The sequence below is a fragment of the Siphateles boraxobius genome, unplaced genomic scaffold, assembly GCF_051911475.1.
Source record: "Siphateles boraxobius isolate OS27281-9 unplaced genomic scaffold, OSU_SipBor_1 259, whole genome shotgun sequence".
NCBI classification, from domain to species: domain Eukaryota; kingdom Metazoa; phylum Chordata; class Actinopteri; order Cypriniformes; family Leuciscidae; genus Siphateles; species Siphateles boraxobius.
In genome coordinates this window covers 37,675-52,735 of record NW_027508875.1, presented here as the reverse complement: position 1 = coordinate 52,735, position 15,061 = coordinate 37,675, and the positions used below count along the sequence as shown (strand labels likewise).

Below are 15,061 nucleotides of genomic sequence, written 5' to 3'. Positions count from 1 at the left end.
GTTTTAATATATATATATACACCACACCATGCGACCTGCATCATATGATGATATTTTATTCTGTGGGGATATTTTGGACACGTTGTAAAAGTCCTTCTTCTTCTTCAATATTTCATATTGAATATATATTTCATGATATAAATTGTATTGGGTACATTGTTATGGTTTGCAATATGTTTATCATTATTTCCATTCAAATATATATTCAAATTTGATGTTTACCTGATCAAGAAAATAAGTGGCTGGCCATAAAAAGTGGCAGAAAAAAATGTTGTATAAATGATTAAGCTTGGCAAGTAGCAGATATATAATCTAAAACAAATAGTAATTTTATTGAAAAAGCATTTTGTTTTTGCATGTTTTTGTTGACATGTCCCTAGACGGGAATTTGGAAGGTGGGACTTACTTTATCAGAGCAGACAGAGCTTCATTACTCAGGTAGAAGTATACGTAGATACTAGGGTTTAAAAACACTTCTGTAGAAGTTGAAGTATCAACTCAAGCTTTTTACTCAAGTAAAAGTGTAAAAGTACTGGTTTCAAAACTACTTAAATTATAAAAGTAAAAGTAATGTAAGGTAAAAAATGTCATTAAGGACAAAAGCTTAGGCCGTGCCACGGGAGCCTATAGTGCACCTCCTCAATAAAGCATTATTCTGAAGGCCATAATGTTATATTAAAATGTTAATGTTGACAAATTTGAGATGCACTATATATACCTGTTTCAGCCGCATATATGTCCATTGAAAAATAATGCATTTTAGAACGATGCAAATACATTAAAGAACCATATATGTGTACAACATGTGCAGGCGCGAGGGATCGCGTAATGAAAACAAGCTGAAATGAAATAGGAGTAACGAGGCTATTTTTAAAATGTAAGGATTAGAAAGTAAAGATAATTGCGTGAAAATGTAAGGAGTAGAAGTAAAAAGTCTGTTGAATAATAATTACTCCAGTAAAGTATAGATACCCAAAATTTCTACTTAAGTAAGGTAACAAAGTTTTTGTACTTCAGTACTTGACACCTCTGAGAGCAGATATCAAATATTATAAAACATTATTTATACAATACCAGCAATCGGTCACTACACTCTGTGCTGCTCCAAAATCCATAATTCCCTGAAATTCAAAACAATTACACTCCCAACACACACACAAAGGGCTAATGGGCTTTTGCTTATTGGCAGCAAACAATGTCGTTTGATTTTATTGTTGAGCAATCTAACTCCTTTTATTATTATGGTACTGCAGCAAGAAAATGGCACTCTCTAAAAATATATACCATAAAAGACTGATACTATAACAGTTAGTTTGTCCATTAGCTTATGGAGTTTGATAGCCAGTAGCACATTTTTAATATTGCTTGTACAGCGCCAGGTTTATTGTGAAACCTTTGCCTGAACTGATCCTCCTCGACACTAGACGGCGATACATTTTTCAAACTTTTTTTAGTTTAGTTGCTAATTAAAATGAAAGTGCTCACATTTGTTTAAGTTCAGGCCAATGTCAAGTTTCCTCTCTTTAACCTTTAAGCCTTAAGAGTTTCCTTTTTTATTGTTTGACTAAGTATTTCTGATTTCATTCATTATGTTTTGATGCTTGCCTACTATCTGTAATATATAGATAGACACATGTTGAGGTTTGCATCACATAAAGTTGTCTAAATATTAATTTGTTGGTTACTATTCTACTTTTGGTTATACATTACCAACATAATTCCTGTGGCTGCAGTTTTCTGCATGTAAACAGTGACTTTATGAGTAGTTATTTCACATCTGAATGGGTGTCCACATATAATGCAAAAACAAAACAACCTAACGTAACAAGATTGGATTTTTAAAAACATAAAAATGATTTTAAAAAGTAGCTTATAGAATGTACAAGGCACAGACAATGCTTTTAAACAAATCTGATTACACTGGTTAGTTGCATTTTTGATCATATTCTTGATTTGCAGTGCTGTGCATATGTCACATATTTCCACTGCAAGAAAGACGTGTTTTTCTTTGTGTCTGAGGGAAAGTCAGAATGATTTTCTGTGCTGACTCACAGCATGTTGCAGAGCTCAATAGAGCTTAACTCGTTTTTAACCCAGAATATTCCTTTAATGTTGGGCTATGTTCCAAAAACGGTTTAATATGAAGGGTCCTGGTAAATCCAGCTCATGCGGTGTTAGTTTGAGAGCGATTCCTGGAAAATGGAGGATTAAAAGTGACAGAATCACAGCTAGTTGATTGAAATCCTGGCTAAAACAGTCACAGTTGTCCAAGTCTCAGAACACGAGTGCAAATGCTTGTATTGGTTTTATGAATTTAAATCAAATTAAATTATCAGCATAACAAATTGAGTGATGAGTTTCATTGAGAAATGCATTGAGAAGCTTCAAGTTTATTTGTAACTTGAATGTGCAAGGCTTCCGGTCTCATCCGCTTCCAGTTATTTTAGCTGTACAAAAACAATCGGTTATTGGAGAGTCACTGTTTACATGAAGCAAACTTCACCCACAAGAATTATTTTGATAATGTCTAACCAGAACACTATGAATCTATTGTTAACTTAAAATATTATTATATGGTCTAAGTGACCCAATTCTGATTTTTCCTCCCGTGTGGCACAGTTCGGATATGACCCAAGAACATGTCAGCTATGAAGAAGCACATGGATTCTGAAATCCTCAAATCGGTTTCAGGCCTCATTCATATGTGCAAATAAATCTGATATGAATCGTATACGTGCATTTGCTGCAAATGCACAGATCAGATATTCCCTGTCAATGTGAGTCTGAATGACTTCAACTCACACGATCACACAACTGTTTTCCAACAAAGGCTCAACCCAAAGCTTTGCTGACTATTAATGATAGTGTTTATAGCAAAAGCTTGTATTATCGTCTACGTCTGTTACAAATCACGTTGTTTTTACTTCCTTTTCCGGGTAAGTACGTCTATCTTGGGTTGTTTCGCCAAGTGTACAGTGTAAATGCAGATATTGGATATGGGTTACTGTTAAAAGAAGATGCAAGCTGGATATACTCAACAAACAGGACTTGGGCATCCAGACCTGCAGTGTAAATACAGTAAATGTGTTGTTAAATCTGTCCATTAAGAGCATCTGGAGCTTCGAAGGAAGAAAAAAAAAAAAAAACCTGACCATTTGTTTAGTCGTAGCAGCCCTTACAGAGAAAACACATGAATTTCACATATGCACAAGTTCATATCTTGTACATGTGTTTTGCACTTGTGAAAACATGTTAAAAGCATGTGTGAAGTATGTGGATCACATGTGAAATGTGTTCTGCACATGTGAAATATGAGCTTTTGTAACATTCCCGTGTGAATCTCATGTAAATTCCCATGTGAAACACATGTGATCACAATTGAAACACATGTAAAATTCCCATGTAAAACCCATGAGATCACGTGAAACACATATTCCAAGCTGAAACACGTGAAACACACAAGATCATATGAAACAAGCAAATCCCCATGTGAAACCCATGTGATCACATGTGAAACACTTGTAAAATGCATGTGTTTTTAAGTTCCCAGTTATAGTCCTGGTAAATAAACGACTTTGATTATTACACATTGTTTTAAGAACAAATAATGCGATCCAATTAAATACTGGATTAATTACAAACTAACTAGTATGTGATCTTCACATCTCAAGTTATAGGATCTTTCAAAGGTTCGGTGGCTAACATTTTATTTAACAGTGTTCATTTGTTACATCCAGTAATAACAGCATAACTACACACAACTAACTCGACGTGTTGGCAATTAATATCACATAAACTTAAATAAAAGAAGAAGGAAAGCTTAAAGTAAAGAGTAAGTGTTTGGCGGGTCTCTAAACAGCATGTAAACACTGTTCCTCCTCATGAGGAGAGTTCGGCACAAGAGAGCAGTCGACAGTGATGTGTCAGAACAGATTACTGATCTAAAGCCATTTAATTATTCTCTGGTAACGCGCCTTTGGGGCCCGACTCGTAGATTTGCGATTCTTCATTCTCCTCAAAGTGATTGTGACCTTTCTGGCTAATCCGAGCGTGAGATCAGCAGCATGAGAAATCACAGCGTTTGGCCTGCAAACTGAGAGCGTGAGCCCGGGTCATTATAGGAGCTGAGATTTGCTTGTTCCTGTCGTTTAATCTCGCTCTATAAAGACGATCTGATTCTGAGCACAGAACTCCAGGGACGCCTCTATTGTTATTACGTGCCGTTTGCTACCAGCCGTCTTATTTGAGTCGCACTTGTTCCTAGGCAACAGGCAACGTGACTATTAAGAAAGAGCTGTTAGTAATCAAGGCCGGGGCGTTTGTGCTAGGACAGGATTCAAGCCTCCTCGAAAATTGACAATTGACAGTATGAAAACTAAAGCAAACATTACGATCTGAAATCATACCATCATTATAGTATATAATCTGCGCTGTTATAGGCTCAGCACAAAATTGTTCCCAACCAATCCGCAAACTGAAAGCAGCCTTACAGAAAATGCACGAGTCCACCAAAGTTTTGATGTTAATTGGTTTCAAATAGCAGCCATGCTTAAAAATGCAAAAAAAAAATTTACAATATACAAAAAATACGGTAACACTTTACAATTAGGTTGCATTTGATAATATTAATGTTAATATGACAAATGTATAATAATAACAAATGTCTGACCACAAATTGAAAGCATTATTCTCAAAAGCTCAGTTTTTATTCCATTTGAGACTACAGTTTGGAACATTGTAGCAGGGAAAGTGCTTATACATATAAATTTCAGCAGTGCATAATTCATTTTATGAACAGAATGAACAATTATGAATGGACACTACTGGAGGAATTCCATGCATTTTTTTTAATAATTGATTTATTTTTGGGGGGGATTTGCAGTATAGTGACCATTCCTACGGCTGGTTGCCCCAAAGTTATCAGTGACTGAATATTAGCCAAAGTGAACAAATGTCTGACCACAAATTGAAAGTATTTTACTCAAAAGTTCAGTTTTTATTCCATTTGCGACTATACATATATATATATTATGCTTATACATATACATTTCAGCAGTGCATCATTCATTTTATGAACAGAATGAACAATTATGGATGGACACTTCTGGAGGACTTCCATGCATTTTTTTTTAATATAAATATTATGTTCCTGTATCATTCTAAATGCACAACTAGTTGTTTTATAATATGAAATATGTTTAATAAAGTTTGTAGCTCATCTTGCCTTAGTGTCGTGTGCATTCTCTGGTAAATAGCTTGTGTGTATTCATCTCTTTTGCTGTAATTAAATATGCATTAGTCATCGGTCTATTCATAAAGCACTGAATAGGTCCATCTGGGTCAGTCTCTATTACATATTTTATCAGTCAGAGAAGGAAGCGTATTTGTGAAATCAACACTGAGTGAATCTGAACACGAGGCCACGTGCCTTTGGCACTGTTTCTGATTCTTGTATAATCCAAGCATTTGGACCCAATCAGATCTCACCGCATTGTGGGACAAAACATGACTAGACGGCCTTTATTTGGCATTATGTAACTTCTGCTGGCTAGAAGTGAGAGTAGAATTAGACGAGATGACCCAATTCTCCACAAAAGAGCGAGTGGCAGCCTGAGCGACTGAAAGGCCCGGAGAATCACATCATCGACTTCAACGTTCGTACTAGAAATGGAAAAAACAAACTTTTGTTCAGATTACCTACATTTGATGGATGAGCCTTCCCAGTTCATGTGACAGCAGTGCAGATGTCAGACAGATGTGATTGCAGATTTTTTGATTAAATTTTTAATGAGAAGCGCAGTGAATTTCACTCAGTATTGATGCACGATTTAATTGTCTTGTCACAAGCAAGCCGATATCCTGCATTGACGGCTGAATTTGATGCTTCCTTCTGTTGGAGGAGACAGGGAAACACTGGGAGACACGATCTTCCATGATCTTCAGTGCCGCCACTGTGTCTCCGTGCCAGAGACGATGTGCCTGACAGATGCAAAATGCATTTCCGTTTCCCGCACTTCACGAATCAAGCGTGCACGTGAAGCGAGGTGAACCTTTGGTGAATAATGCCACTAATGGCAAAACACAGTAAATATAGGCAACCTGTGACAACAATCACAGATGTAGAACTTCCCACTCAAGTGGAATTCGGTAATTTCAATTATTTAAACTTCAAAAGTGAAAAAAATTTTATAAATTAAGGGGTCATGACATGAGAAATTCAATTTTGCAAAGTTAAAACATCCTGCAAGTTCCATAGCTTAAAACGTCTTCTCATTGTAAACAAAAAAGTATCTCATATTAATCAAGCTCCAAAAACAAGCATGTTTTGATATTGTGGGATTTGTGATGTCACACAGGCAAAAAACATTTGCATATGCCCCGCCTCCCAATGAATAGTTATACATCGTCGCACCATAGGCCCCGCCCTCTGGTGTTCAGTCCAAGCGGCAACCTTCCCGTCTCTCTGTTGAATCAACACTGAAGTGATTAAACTGCAGTTCATCGACTGGCCACTAGAGACCGGCTGCAGAAGAGACTCAATCCCATAGACCCCCATGTTAAAATGCTCAACTTTACAGCAGAATAAAACATGTTTACAGCCTGGTGCAAAAAGTGGTTTTGGTCTATATCGCTAATTTTACCCTTCATGACGACTGTGAGGCGGGTGAATGTTTTTATAACTCATCCGTTTGAATTATATTAAGCCTTAAAGTTCTGCATAATTAAGGGCGTGGCCACTTGAGTGACAGGTGGATTGGCTCTGATGTCACTACTAGTCGTTTGTCTGCTAGCGTTAGCGTCACGTCACCTCAGCTAATCCGCCTCGCTGCACATGTTCGTTTATCCGGGAGTTACGTGCGGCCAAGATGGCGTCGCACACACACTACGAAAATATTTATATACAGTCTATGGTTCAGTCACTTGAGGGCTGACAGATTCTGACATACTCCTCGCGCTTGCGTCTGCCGACAACAGGACAAATGGAAAAGTGAAAGAACATTCACTTTCCAGTTTAAACAGCGCTCTGTAAAGACTGACGGATCCCAGCGCTGGGAACAAACGGATGGTTAATTTTATTGCCGTCCTGAATCGCCAGTTCGAGCATTTTTTTTCGTAAACGAGGCACAAAAGAGGTAAATTATGTTTTTATATGGATTTATATTTCCAAAACACTAACTCAAGTACTGTTTCCTGTGCAAAGACGTTAACCAATCATAATAGTGTTCATTTACTAACAAGCCTTAAAGGGACAGTTCACCCAAAAATGAAAACTCTGACATTATTTACTCACCCTCATGTCCTTCCAAACCCGCAAGACTTTTGTTCATCTTCTCAACACAAATTAAGATATTTTTAATGAAATGTGAGATATTTCTCTCCCTCCATTGACAGTCTACGCAACTACCACTTTCAAGGCCCAGAATACCAATTTTCAAAAAGAATTGTTCACAATAAGATCTATAACATCCATCCACATATTTAAATCTTTTCAGTCCTCCTGGAAAGTCTGTATAATGAGTTGGGAAATCGTAATTATGATTGTCAGGTCCGTTCAAATTACTTTGGTCGGAGCAAGATGACAATGTATCCTTTCTACATACTTAATGCAACAAGATGTTTTAATTCTACATCTCCAAAATGATTAATAAAATATTTTTGTATTTTTGCTTTGTTTTTATTCGATTTTCGAAGGGGGTGCAGATTTAATCATTTGATATTCTATCAAAATTATACATGTAATGTGTACATGCAACTTAGATAGTTTTATTGCAAATTTAAAAAAAATTATATATTAACGAATTTACCATCACTACACATCCATTGCACCTGAAATATTTTCTCACTGATAATAAAGAAAATAAAGGCTGCATCCAAAATCGCTTGCTTCCCCACTATATAGCGTATACTATTATATGATGGATGTAGTGCGCCCAGATTACATTTATACTATATAGAACATACGTTATTTTAGCGTTTGTGAAGTAATTACTTATTCAAGAGAGTTCGATTTCAGACGCAGTCCCAGAGTTTCCCAGTCATAATTATGTTGTTTTGTTCAATGCGTAAATACACTCTTTCCAACATGATTTGCATGTTCCATTTCTTTCTTTAATAAAGGAAAACATAACAGAACGGATACAGTAAATAGGTCATGCACAGAATAACAGGGTGCAGAGACTGTCTCAGCAAACAACTCAAACACAGTTATCAAGAGATGACACCTTTAGTGTGTGACATACAAAACAAAAACTCACTTTTCCAGCCTTTAGGGTCCATGAAAAGAGTATAACTCTAAGAAATGTTGGGAGTGAACTACATCTGACATGAGAGGGAAGAGATCCAGTGAAGAGAAAATACGGAGACAGGGTGAAGGAGAGATGAAAGAAAAGTGGAGTCGAACACAGAACAGGACGAGACGGGAGGGACGGAGGGGAAAAGAGACGAGAGAAAGCAAAAACATACAACAACAGAGACGTGGAAATGAAAGCAAAGACAGAACGAAGGAAAAACGGCCCGTTAGAATATCAAACACGAGACCCAGATGAAGTCTATCGCACAGTTCTCCACTCCGAGGAAACGCAGGGATCAAAGTTTGCTCTCGTGAAAGCGGAGAGTCTTTATTTGCAGGAACTTGTCAGTCAAACATGTGGAGCTTTACTATGCAAAGAGACTGGAGGATATATAGTGATATTATGAATTGTGTTATGTCAGATCGCATCGTGCCTGTCTGTCTCCTCTAGGACGCCGTTCCAGACACTTAAAAGACACTGGATGACAGTGTCAGGAATGAGAAAATGCCAGATTTCTTGACATTAACGGTAAAATAGGACAGCGATAAGCTTATGGACGCGAGGCACCAGCATCTCTGTTGTTAAAAGTTTGTTTGGGACAGCCGCTGATGAGTCGGGAATTGAGAAGGGAATTATTTATAAGGAGGTCATGCGTGCACATTGTGTGTGTGTGTGTGTGTGTGTGTGTGTGTGTGTGTGTGTGTGTGTGTGTGTGTGTGTGTGTGTGTGTGTGTGTGTGTGTGTGTGTGTGTGCAAAGCCATTTCTTTTGAAGCAACTGCAACAGAGTGTATCCTTCATCATCATCATCATCATCATCATCATCATCAAATGTATTTTTTGATGCTACAGGAAAGAACCGATGAGAGACAATAAACACTGAACGATTAATAAGGATAAGGATGCATACAGCAAATATTTTTATGTAAGTCTGTGAATTCCTATGAAGCTTCTGATAATAACAGCTTTGAATCCCATAAGTTGAATCTTAAAAATAAAGGTTCTTTATTGACATTGATGATTAGATGAAGAACAATCAAAACCATGGAATCTTTCCATTCCATAAAAGGGTATTTGTCATTAAGGTTATTGATAAAAAAAAATAAAAAATAGTTATTTTAAGAATTGTTGACTGATAGATTATTCTGGGAAACAAAATGGTTCTTCTATTGCATTGCTGAGAAGAAAAAAACACATTTTGTGGAAAATAACCTTTATGGAATGTTTTTTTAATTTTTTTTATTTTTTTAAGTTCTTCACACAAAGAAAAAAATGTTCTTTTGTTAACTAAAATGGTTCTTCTATTGCATTGCTGAGAAAAAAAAAACACCTTTTGGAGCTTTTATCTTTAAGAGTGTAGAATCTTTGATTAACAATTTAATTCCACGACAGAATGCTGTGCGACACAGACCAAATAACACACGTCAGTTTTTCTTCATAAACCCCAGGAAGTGTTTCACTATACAGATGGTTCTCAGCAGTGTTTTTCTTCTTTTTCTGCTGATTCTTGAGACTGATATAACACATAAAAGACAAAATGGTTTTGTTTATTTACAAGCTGTACACTCATCACATATGAGAAATGACCAATTTGAATACATGCACTATTAAAAGATGTGCCTTTGTTTGCAAAGTAAGTGAATAATGACAGCTTGCACATTGTTAAAGTCCCCCTATGGTCAAACTCCAGCTTTTAATGTTGTTTATGTGTCTATATGGTGTTTTTAATATGCTTTAATCTGCAAACCATGTGTAAATTTATAAGTCGACAGCATTGCTGAGTATTTTCTCCTTAAAACTGCAATTTTTCACCAGAAAGCGCTGGTGTTTCTGACGTCACAAACTACCTTGTAACCAATCAGATCAACGTGTGATCGCCAACGAGTGGATCTCTGAAAGAGTGAGTGAGTGGAGGCGGGGCTCATTTGCATATTCATAGAACCGCGTATACTAAATGAGGCAAGGGTGTCGAGTTACATTCAAGATATTTTAAGACATGAAGATTTATTTCAAGGTTTAAATATGTAACTTTTGGTGATCAAAGATTCATTTTATAGGGATACAATGATTGACTACGGGTTTTTTTTTTAAAGAATAATTATGATGATAAAAATCACACAAGAACAACAAAATTATCATGTGGAGTTCGCAAACTACTTGCATTTTCTTATGCATTTTTTTTATATATATATATATATATGTAACGTAGTGCTTTAGAAATAGCGATGAGGCTGGATCCAAATGCAGTGTGGCTTTATTAACAAACTATAAACTTAGACAGGAACAGGATTCAAAGACTCAGAAACAGGACTCAAGGATACAGAAATCACCAACGTTAACATCTATCATACATTCAACAACTCACAAAAGCAGGGCAGGAACATAGGGCTTAAATAATTAGGGACAAACGAGCTAACAGGATAACAAGGGGGTGTGGGAAAATCAGAAACACCTGGGAAAACTAATGAACAAGACAGGGAACCAAAGAACATGACAGGACACAAACCCACATCGTGACAATATATATATAAACCATAGCTCTGTTCAAGTCCCTAGTGAGCTACTACCTACTAAGGCAGCATCATAAATTGAACCTCATTAGTGACTGATCTGAAACACTTGATAATGCACATTAATTATACAGATATTTATAATTGACATTACTCTCTCCTTGTCTGCCATCTTGGATTTGACATTAGATCAAGGTCTGTGCGGTACTTTCTGTGATTGCCTACTCCATAAAAGAAGCGCACGATGCCATTTGGATTGGTGTTCCTCAGGACAGGGCTAATGCTGTCGAGTTACGGAGGTTTTTACTTGTTTCTGAGCAGAGACACTGAATGCTGTTTCTGCAAGGCATCTTGAGTCACTGTTACATGGATAAACTAGATTTTAACGAGCAGAAAAGTACTTCCTCACCTCTTAAACACTATAGAAATGTTCATTTAGCTACTTAGAAGTGAGATTCTCACGTAGACGTAACATATTGAGAGTGTGGGGTGATTTATGTAAGTGTCACTGATACTGACGGGTACGTTTTCATGGAAACGGAAGGATATTATATCAGGAAAGAATAAATGCCAATGCCAGTATTTCACTGTGGCTGTATCCAATGTTTTAAAAAAAACATTGTTTAATTTTGAATTCTGTGTCTATAGACTTTTGTTTCTCTAGATTGACTGTTTTCCCTTTTACATCTAAAGGAGGAAAAATACTTGCGCTTTTGTGCTAAAAGAGTTAATTGTACATGCATTCAAAAACTTCCCTATAGTATAAAAAAATAACATTTTGGGGTTTTGTATTTTTTTTAAATGAATGTGACTAGGGCGATGTGAGCATTATGAAACGCTAAACTCTCACATGTAATTTGTTTCATTCATACTCGACACACAAGTTAGACTTATAGAAATGTTAAACTTTTGACGTTGCAGGAAATCATCTATCGCTTTATAAAATGCATTGATTATACATGAAGAGAATTAACACACCGTTGTGACATGGTTAATCTGTGTTCTTCAAGCCATCTAGGTTATTTTCATAAGGATAAAGTACATTTATAACGCACATATAGCCTTTATCACTGTAAAGAATACTACAAAAAAATATAATTTGTTCTTCGTTCTGTGATAAGAAGCCACATCAGTTCACCGAAGAAAGTCATTTCAATAACTCAACTGGCGTAATAATGTTAAATATGCTGTTATTCTCATAAACTGTATTTTGATGCTCTGCTAAGCTAAAAATAGTTTGCAATTTTGTCTCCTCTAAATTAAATCAGTCTTAAAAAATGTTCCATACATTTCAGAATTATATCATTCATTTAATTAATTCAGACGATAATTAAATCTCAGTTATTGTAATTGCAGTATGCAATGGTGTGATTCATTGGCTTAAATAAAGAAAGCAAAACACAAAATAATCAGAGTAAAGATGTATTTGACTGATAGCATTGTTTTTCTATAGATATCGCAATTTATCTTTACCGTGATTTCATTCAGCCAAATGTGCATAAAACACTACATACTATTTTTCTGTGTCAAAAACTCTTTAGTAAATTTGACAATTGTTTCGACCATTTGTTCACAATATGCAAATATGCTTACAGTATTAAATGCATGTTATAGCACTGTTGTCACTTATTTGCAATATCTCTTGACACTGCAGGACATTTTCACACTGTGTACAACAGCTACTCTTAATTACACAATGATTAGAGTGTTTAAAATCGTAATTTTGAAAACAAACAGCATTTCTAGGCCCAGCAAGTGAGACAAGTCTGCAAGCAAGCAACAAAAGCAAGTCTGATCTGACCCGATGCATCAAGGTGAAAACACACGCGTCTCTCGCGCTTCACTGCAGACTGTGAGACCATTAGTGCCGAGACCACATTGCCTGAATGCAGTTATATCCTGCAATGCACTGAAGATGGAGAAACCTATTGTATGTGTCCTCTGCAGTGACTTTTTATGCTATTATCTTGAAAGCTTATTTTTTGAAATCACTGCACACCAAGTGGCAGCGTTCTTGAGAAAAGAACAGCAGTTGTGCTGTGAAAGCTTGTAAAAGTACATGCAATGTCCATTACCACTATAATCCAGTGCATTCTTTGATTATTTTTCGATAGGACTTCTTTCAACACAATACCGTATCCCAGGAGCCACATTAACAGATGCAGACTTATGTCTCGGCAAAATCCGCCAATGGGAAGCAAAATTGGTCACTTAGGTGATTCGTGAAGACTTTTTCTCTCACATCAGCAGTGGCCAATCGCATGTCTGCACTGGGATTCTGTTTGATTTCGTTAATGCATCAGATATCATGGACTAACATGCATTAAAGTGCTCATATATTATGCTATTTTAAAGGCAAGAGTTCACCTGTTCTCCTACAATAGGTTTACATGCATCAAAGCTCAAAAAACATTTCATTTTCCCATAATGTACAGGTGAAACTCGAAAAAATTTAATATCGTGCAAAAGTTGTTATTTTGATGATTATGGCTTACAGCTTATGAAAACCCAAAATTCAAAATCTCAGAAAATTTTAATATTACATATAATCAATTAAAAAAAGGGTTTTATATACAGAAATGTCGGCCCTCTGAAAAGTACAATCATGCATATATGTATATGGTTATATATACTAAATATATTAGTTTCGTCTTTTGATTTGAATTACTGAAATACTGTGCATGAACTTTAGCACGATATTCAAATTTTCCAAGTTTCACCTGTACATTGAACATCACCACATTTGTTAATGATTCTCAAACCACTCGTCGGATGAATCAGTCTCTCTAAAACCTGATTTTAATTTTAATTTTAAAGTCTGCACAGGGATTCTGCAGGTTTAAGTTTTTTTTTAATGCATGTTAGTCCTTGATACCGGATGCATTAACTAGTTTGACCTTTTTGTAAAGTCTTACCTCTTTATTTTTCAAAGATCTTTGAAAGACTTCCATAGGCAACAACAGAAACCATTGCTCCACAAGAACTACAGCTCACTTATATACACAATACAAAATTAATTTATATACTTAATACTAAGATTGCACTCAGCCTCAAATAGCAATGTCTACCCAATGCAGTATTTCCGAACAGAACGACAATCAAATTAACTTCAGAAACGCCCATGATTTTCTCCAGGCCTTGGAAACACTATTTTAAAAATTCTCAAGGATTTTATGAGCGTGGGAACCCAGCAAGCATCTGATCAGATCGAATGCACATCGTGCCTCTCTGAATGAGCAGAGCTGAATGCTCGATGTGCTTTGAACTCCATTGAATGATAAAACAGGTTCACACTGAGGGCAGTTCTTCATAAGCCATATGAATTTCAGCAGAAACTTCATATACAGACACGAGATTCAGCTCTTATCGCACTAAAGCATTGAGTGCACTCACCTATAAATCTTATACCGGGTCGTGAATCCTTGGCGAAATCTTTCCATGAAGGAGAGGTACCCCTTCGAGTGGTGGAAAGGCCCACGGTCAGAGATGAGCCAGTCAAACTGCTTGGTAACATGCTGTTCGTTGGCCGAGGGCTCTTGGCGGGAAGACTGAACTGTTATATGGTCCCATATAAACAGGAGGTAAGTGACTTCAATGAGCCTCCAGTTCATGCTTCACTCTCGACCGCTCTCTGCTCATTCTCGCTCCATTCTGTGGAGACCTGCAGGACGAGGAGAACACAACACAACATGTCAGCGTCGTTCATAAAACGACCCATGCGTTTAAATAAAAGTCTAATAGGCGTCCGAACACAGCCCTGACGTCTAGGCTAAAACAAGGCATTAATAGACATCGAAACCATCACCCGATAATAGACTAGTCATCAATTAGATAAAAAATTGAAATGAGTGAATAATTAAATCAAACTCCTTGTTTACTTTGCATGCATGATGGAATATCATACATCTCACGAGTTTTGGCAAAAACGACATGTAACCAAATTCAAGGTTATTTTGGCTAGAAGTGTGTTACTTATATAGCCGGATTATATCGGGTTTATAGTTAACATAGACGGGGAAATGACGGGTATGGATGTGTGTTATGAAGGTTCATTAAAAAAAAAAAAAAAAAACTGTATTTTGATGGTCCCTTAAACACATTCTGTTGACTATAATAACGTTGCACCTTCATGTCTACTAACTCTTATTAGAGTGTTAGTAGAGTATTAGTAGAGTGGTAGGGTTAGGGTTAAAATAAGTTGACACGTAGTTGCAAAGTTACCTATAGTGAGACACTCTACGAAAAATCTTATGAGAGTTAGT

The 15,061-nt window shown here is 36.4% G+C and overlaps 1 protein-coding gene across 1 annotated transcript in view; it reads right to left on the bottom strand.

The window, feature by feature from the left end:
* brinp1 (bone morphogenetic protein/retinoic acid inducible neural-specific 1) overlaps positions 1-14,463 on the bottom strand; it is a 161,666-nt gene extending 147,203 nt beyond the window's left edge. Inside the window, exon 1 of the mRNA XM_077244036.1 lies at positions 14,193-14,463. Within this exon, the coding sequence (XP_077100151.1) occupies positions 14,193-14,410 (218 nt within the window). The 5' untranslated portion in view covers positions 14,411-14,463. The remainder of the gene's footprint in view (positions 1-14,192) is intronic.
* Between the last annotated feature and the right edge of the window lie 598 nt (positions 14,464-15,061).